General features: G+C 37.0%; 1 protein-coding gene across 4 annotated transcripts in view; it reads left to right on the top strand.

Annotated features, from left to right (window-relative positions):
- The window catches only part of LOC143024841 (nucleolar transcription factor 1-A-like), a 38,224-nt gene that overhangs the window by 24,503 nt on the left and 6,636 nt on the right, over positions 1 to 7,085 (top strand). For all 4 annotated transcript variants that reach the window (XR_012966310.1, XM_076184121.1, XM_076184119.1 and 1 more), the window contains 4 exons: positions 1,994 to 2,085; positions 4,022 to 4,202; positions 4,355 to 4,441; positions 5,680 to 6,867. Coding sequence is in view for 3 of the 4 variants with exons in the window: in XM_076184121.1 (XP_076040236.1) it covers positions 1,994 to 2,085; positions 4,022 to 4,202; positions 4,355 to 4,441; positions 5,680 to 6,867 (1,548 nt within the window). In the remaining variant the exon portion in view is untranslated. The remainder of the gene's footprint in view (positions 1 to 1,993; positions 2,086 to 4,021; positions 4,203 to 4,354; positions 4,442 to 5,679; positions 6,868 to 7,085) is intronic.

Genomic DNA, 7,085 nt, shown 5'->3' with positions numbered 1-7,085 from the left:
TGGGGAGTGTTGAGGACTGTTTTTGCTGAAATGCACAATTTTATATAAAAATTAGCATATGGTTGCATTATTTGATCTATTTTCTTTAAAATGTGTGATTTCCATGTAATTTGATCAAAGAGAAGTTACGTTTTTATCCTCTACAAAATTACCAACCACATACCGTCCGACTCACTAATTGCCGACCTCAACCAAACAATGACAGTTTTTGCTCAAATGCACAATTTTATATAAAAAATTAGCATGTGGTTGCATTATTTGACCTATTTTCTTTAAAATGTGTGATTTCCATGTAATTTGATCAAGGAAGTTACGTTTTTATCCTCTACAAAATTACCGACAACAGCTATGAATACCGTCTGGTTTTTGCTGAAATACACACTTTTATATAAATAATTAGCATATGGTTGCATTATTTGACCTATTTTCTTTAAAATGTGTGATTTTCATACAATTTGATCAAAGAGAAGTTACGTTTTTATCCTCTGCAAAATTGCCGACCGACTCGCTGATAGTCGACCAAACTCGAACAAGAACGGTTTTTGCTGAAGTGCACGATTTTATATAAAAAATTAGCATATGGTTGCATTATTTGATTTATTTTCTTTAAATTGTGTGATTTCCATGCAATTTGATCAAAGAGAAGGTACGTTTTTATCCTCTGCAAAATTACCAACAACAGCTATGAATACCGTCCAACTCCCTCATAGCCGACCAAACTCGAACAAGGACGGTTTTTGCTGAAATGCACGATTTTATATGAAAAAATAGCATATTGAATTATTTGACCTATTTTCTTTAAAATGTGTGATTTTCATGTAATTTAATAAAAAAAAAGTTACGTTTTTATTCTCTGCAAACTTACCGACCACAGCTACGAATATTGTCCGACTCGTTAATAGCCGACCAAACTTGAACAAGAGCGGTTTTTGCTGAAATGCACGATTGTATATAAAAAATTAGCTTATGGTTACATTATTTGACCTATTTTCTTTAAAATGTGTGATTTCCATGTAATTTGATCAATGAGAAGTTACGTTTTTATCCTTTGTAAAATTGCCGACCACAGCTATGAATACCGTCCAACGGTTTTTGCTGAAATGCACGATTGGTCAAATTACATGAAAATCACACATTTTAAAGAAAATAGTCGAAATAATTTAACTATATGCAATCTATTACACTAATAACACAATAGTAAGAAACTTAATAGAGCGTAGTTTGATCCATACCACCAGTGATCATAGATGGTGGGCTGGACGAATTGTAGCTGTGGTCGGTAATTTTGCAGAGGATAAAAGCGTAACTTCTCTTTGATCAAATTACATGGAAATCACACCTTTTAAAGAAAATAGGTTATTGCAACCATATGCTAATTTTTTATATAAAATTGTGCATTTGAGCAAAAACTGTCATTGTTTGGTTGAGGTCGGCAATTAGTGAGTCAGACGGTATGTGGGCGGTAATTTTGTAGAGTATAAAAACATAACTTCTCTTTGATCAAATTACATGGAAATCACATGTTTTAAAGAAAATAGGTCAAATAATGCAACCATATGCTAATTTTTTTATATAAAATTGTGCATTTCAGCAAAAACAGTCCTCAACACTCCCCATCACTCATTCTCACTAACCGTTCGTACATCCTTGTCAAGCACTGTATACTCACACCTTGTGGTGCAGTGGTTGGAGTTCCCGGCTGCCACTACAGTGGTCTGGGTTCAAATCCCACCCTGCCCAAGGCTGAAATATTTTCAGTATTGCTGCGCTGCGTGTTGTTACTCCAACTCTCGTGGGTGGGGAGTTGTGTGTGCATTAAGGTCACAGCATTACCCATAGATCAGTCATATATGAGCTCTGAGCTCTCATCCGGGAGGGAAATAGCTGTCGATCATGAGTACATGTGATCCAAAACCATGGTGAATCACACACAGTTACACACAAAAATAATTTCCAGAGTATCTTTATGTTGAGTGTTTTGTTCTTAACACAGAAAGAGGTAGAAGAGCACAAGGCAGAACATCCGGAGTGGAATGCCCCAAAGCATCGAGGGCCAAACAAAGAGGATATTAAGCTGTACCTGGAGTAGGTATTTTTGATTAGAAGTCGATTAACAGTTACATATAGTAGTTATATATCTGCATTTTGGTGAAGGAAAAATTTGATTATTTTGTAGCTAGATTTGTCCTTCACATCTAGAAATTATTTTCACTTTGAAGTAAAATCATCAAAAAGATGACCTGTGTACCATTTTATTTATTTAATTTTTATTTATTTATTTATTTATTTTTTCATTCTTGGATTAAATCAGAAACGTTACTTAGTAACTTTGTGTATAGGTGTGTATGTGTGTGCATTTACCTGCATGCATGGGTCATATATTAAATTATGTGTGCGCCTGATAATATAATTATAATCATTGGAAAGGAGCAACATTTACCGAGTCCCATTTCTTACTACACCAGTAGCATACTACCCAAACATTTACCACAAGGAACTAAGATGAGAAGGTAACAATGGTGGTGAATGGGAGTGTAATGGGTGGGAGTGGGTGTATGTCTTGACTTGGTTCCCCACTTATAAGTAGGAAGAAGCTCTTGGTATACAGGTGGATAGATAGTGTCTATGGACGTAAGTGTTGCTGTGTGTTGGTGCCCAGACATGAAGGACCTGACTGAAAATCAGTAAGAAAATGAATATACGAGGACCATTGCATGAAATTTGATCAGAAGAAGAAAGCTAATCATAGTCTACAATTGGTTCATGAGAACCACACCTGAAAATGTTTCCTCAGCATAGTTTCCAGTAATTAGGAAAATATAGACACTCTACAAATACAATGAGTGATAAGAGGATGCCCCAAAACCACCCCACACAGAAACCAAAATCCTCCCCATAGAACATCACATGAAAATGATAGGTACACAGATCTATGCACACTCCATCAAACCCCTCCAGACATTAACTGTGCTGAAAAATCTTTTCTGAGAGAAGTAAGAACCATAATACATTCTGATCACCATCCAACACCAAAACAATAGCAACACACAATAGGTAGGGCCTGAGAAATAATCTGCCCCAGATTCACAAATCTCACAGAAGATACTAAACACCACAACTTGCAATGCTTCACTCTAGTCATGCCCAGACAATAACACAATGTTTCTTCCTTGAACGAGTTATAGATCAGTCAAGTAGTTGTTGCCAGTTATCTAGGAGCTGTTAGTTTTCTGCAAGAAAGATATAGATCAATAGATTGATTGATTGCTCTGTAAAAATTTTGAGTGGATGAGGTTGGGTTTATCATATAATAAATTAGAAGAACTAATCAGCTCTGACTGTTAGGCCCAGAAGTGGAAATGTCATGTATTGCTTCATTGCCTTTGGCTTGAGCAGTGTGGCAGAGGACAAGAATAAATTCATCCGTGGGTTCCTGAAGTGGGAGGGGTATTAAATGGATGTTGGTGTTATTGTTATAGGGGTTTGCTTTGACTTGCCCACCCTTCTAATAAGTAGGAAGGGCTTTTGGTATGTATTTGTGGTTCATAGGCTATATAGTTACTGGTAAATGTAATTTTCAGAAAGATATGAATTAGTGAGGTAGTTTGACACGTAATGATTGGGAATTTTGGGATTTGACCAAATATGTCAAAGGCCCTTGTAAAGGGAGTGGCTAGTTCAAAGCACGGACCTACATACACAAATTAAAATCCATTTAACCACCCTTCACATCTTAGTGACTGGGATGAAGGATCATCCCTATCCTTTCTCAGACTGCTTAGGTCAAAGACAATGTGTGAACAACACATGTTGTTTTGAGTTAACCTTTCAAAGAATTAAGTAAAAACTCGTGAGGTTGGCCTTTGCTTGTCAGGCTTAATCAGGTTTTTGCTAATCACTCAAGTTTACAGATTTTTGCTACTCATCCAGTTGGATTATACCAGCGTAAGAAATTAGGTTTCATTTTCTCTTGGTTGTCATGTTGAGATTGACTGAAGAGGCTTTTTCCTTCTTTTTCTAGATATCATGGGATACCCACTGTGCCTCAGAGCTCCCCAGCCATGCTCATGTTGAACGACATGGATGATGGAGCAATAGATGGACAAGAGTCAGATGGAAAGAAGCGTTTGATAATTGCACATCAGAAATTTAAGGAAATGAAAGAGGGAGAAAGAGAAAAGTACAAAGACAAATTGGAGTTGGTATGTAATTTTTGTCAATATGTTGTCAGGTATGAAATCTTTATTCATGGAAAAGTTTATTGCAAAACTTGTATTAGTTAAAGTTTTTGACGATGAATTTGTAATTACATAATAGTTTCTTGTGACTTGATTAGTTTGTATAATTTCCACAGCTATGGAAGGATTACAAAAGAAAGTTGGAGCAATGGAAACAGAATGCAGACAAAAATATGCTTGATATTGCAGATAAATATTTGAAGGTAAAGTTAATTGTAACAGATCTAGCCTTGTATGGATGATATGTGCTTGTGGCCTGGTCAGAGGAGGGTATGAGGCAGTTAGTGGCATGTTTTGAGAAGGTATGCAAGGAGAAAACTGAAAGCAAATGTGGACAAAATTAAGGTAGAGTTGGAGGTAAGTCTTAAAGAAGAGAAGCTAGGCTGGAGGTAACTTATAAAATAAGGGAAGCAAATAAAGATCTTGGGGTGGGGGGATGAGAAATGGGTATTTGGGGATGAATGCAAGAGAAGACTGTGAAATGTGATTATGCCCAAGATGCTGCATGGGGCAGACTCGGAATAGGCTGTATAAAAATCTGCTTGATATTGTAGATAAATACCTGAGGACAAAGTTATTTCTAATAAATTTAGCCTTGTTTGGATGATAATGTGCTTGTAGCTGGGTTGGAGGAAGGTCTTAGGCAGTTAGTGGCATTGTATGAGAGGGTACGTAAGGAGAACATGGGACTTGAACTTGGATTAATGAATCTGCATTCAGTGCAGTACCATCACTTCATTAAGCTGGAGTGTGTGCGTGCATGCATGCGTGTGTGCGCACATGGGCATAGAATTATCTTTTTGTGCCAAGATTTGGCTAAATGAGCTGTGGAGCTCATCCAGGAGGATAATAGCTGTCAATCAGGAATCAAACATGTTATCCAAAACCATGGTAAATCACAATAATGACACACATATACAAGTCCAAAGTTTCTTTGTAGAGAATTCAATGGAAGGGCTCAAGGACTTGCCAGCAGCTGTGAGTTGAAACTTGATACAACAGTTATTATTATGGTTACTGATAAACAATAATAATGTACATTTTACATCAGATTATTGGTATAGAAAGGGAGTATTTTAGTGATAAACCTATGTAATGGGATATAGTATCAATGTGGTTAATATATGAATATATCTTTGTGATACAAGCAGTGGGCAAGATGCAGGGATGACCCGTCATCCAGGAGGAGCCAAGATAAGAGGGAGGGAGGGGGTGGATAGAAGTGGAGTATGTGGGGATGAAATGGGTGGGAGTGGATTTTATGCCTTTGTTTTTTGGCTACCTCCCTTGAAAAAGGGAGAAAGCCTTTGGTATATGTATATTCGTATCTTTGTGATAAGGAATGAATGATATTAGTAGATATATGCATATATATATATATATATATATATATATTTTTTTTAATGTATCAATAATTTTGAATATGAATTATATTTTTCAGGATAAGAAGGAACCTAAGATTTTAAGAGCAAAGAGAGTAAAGCCAAATAATTCCCCACGTAAAAAAGAGGTGGAGCAAAGTGTTGAATCCAGCTTACTAACTGTTAAATTCCTTGGTGAACCTCCCAAGCCACCTGCTTCTGGTTATCGTCTCTTCTTTACACGTTTTATGAAGCAGTCATCCTTGCCAGTCAATGAAAGGATGAGGCAAGCAGGCAGTTATTGGGAGAAATTGACAGAAGAACAGAAAGATTGTTATGAAAGGAAAGCAAAGGAACTTAAGGAAAGCTTTTGTAATGATGTTATGGTTTATGTTGAAGGTCTTAGTGAGGAATATAAGAAAATGTATATAGGGACCAAGAGAAGGTATTTCAAAAAGCTCTTTGGCCATGATCCATTTGCTGATGATTATCCAACTTCAGAATACCCAGTGTTTGTTCGATCTCCAAAGCAAAAGACTCCTCAATCGAAGGTGCAGAATAAACCTGCAGAGGTTAAAAAGAAAGAAAAGGTTGTTAAAAAGGAAGATAGTGATGACAGTGATGATAGTAGTGATGAATCTAAGGGTAGACAGGACGATGAAGAGGGTGATGATGAAGAAAGTAGTGATGAAGAAAGTGAAGAGAGTGAAGATAATAAAGAACAGGAAACCTCAAAATCTCGGAACCAGGTTATGGCTCGGGCTTCGGGACTGTCCCAGTTGATTAAACATACCAACAATCAGAACTCCTCTGACTCAAGTGACTCTGATTCAAGTTCAGATGAAAGTAGTGGTAGTGAAGAAAATGATAATGACAAAGATGATGATGGTGATGAAGAGCAAGAGGGTGCTGGTGATGAGGAAGAGGATGATGATGATGACGATGATGGTGATGATGATGACGATGACGATGATGAAGAAGAGAAAGATCAAAAAGAAAGACCACCAACACCACCACCAGCAAAGAAAACACCAACAGTGCCAAAAGATTCAGGAACATCGCATAGTAGAGAGAAAACTCATACAAACTCTATATCAAAATCCACTTCGCCTTCCAAGGTTATGAACTCAAGTGAAAAGCCTTCAGAGAGTGCAAACAAATCCAGTAGTGAAAGTGATGACAGTAGTGAGGCTAGCAGTGAAGAGGATTCTGATGAATCTGCCGATGATGTTGCACCTGCATGGCACAATCAATCTGCAACAGCTGTGGTGAGTTAAATGAACTTTTTTTTTTCTATTCATTTACTAACCGATTTTCAGACTTGAGGCATATATGTAATAAGATTATTCAGCATGTTATCAGAAATTGCTGTAGAGTATTTACTATTAGGCAGAAAAGTGATTGGCAGTTCCTGTTTAGGACACCTGTAGAGGCAGGTGATGCTACCATGGGTTGTTGTGAAAGGAAATGTAGTAAAAGGGAAACA

The sequence above is a fragment of the Oratosquilla oratoria genome, chromosome 4, assembly GCF_046742065.1.
Source record: "Oratosquilla oratoria isolate Oo_2021 chromosome 4, ASM4674206v1, whole genome shotgun sequence".
Classification (NCBI taxonomy): Eukaryota; Metazoa; Arthropoda; class Malacostraca; order Stomatopoda; family Squillidae; genus Oratosquilla; species Oratosquilla oratoria.
This window is presented reverse-complemented; position numbering and strand designations above follow the sequence as displayed.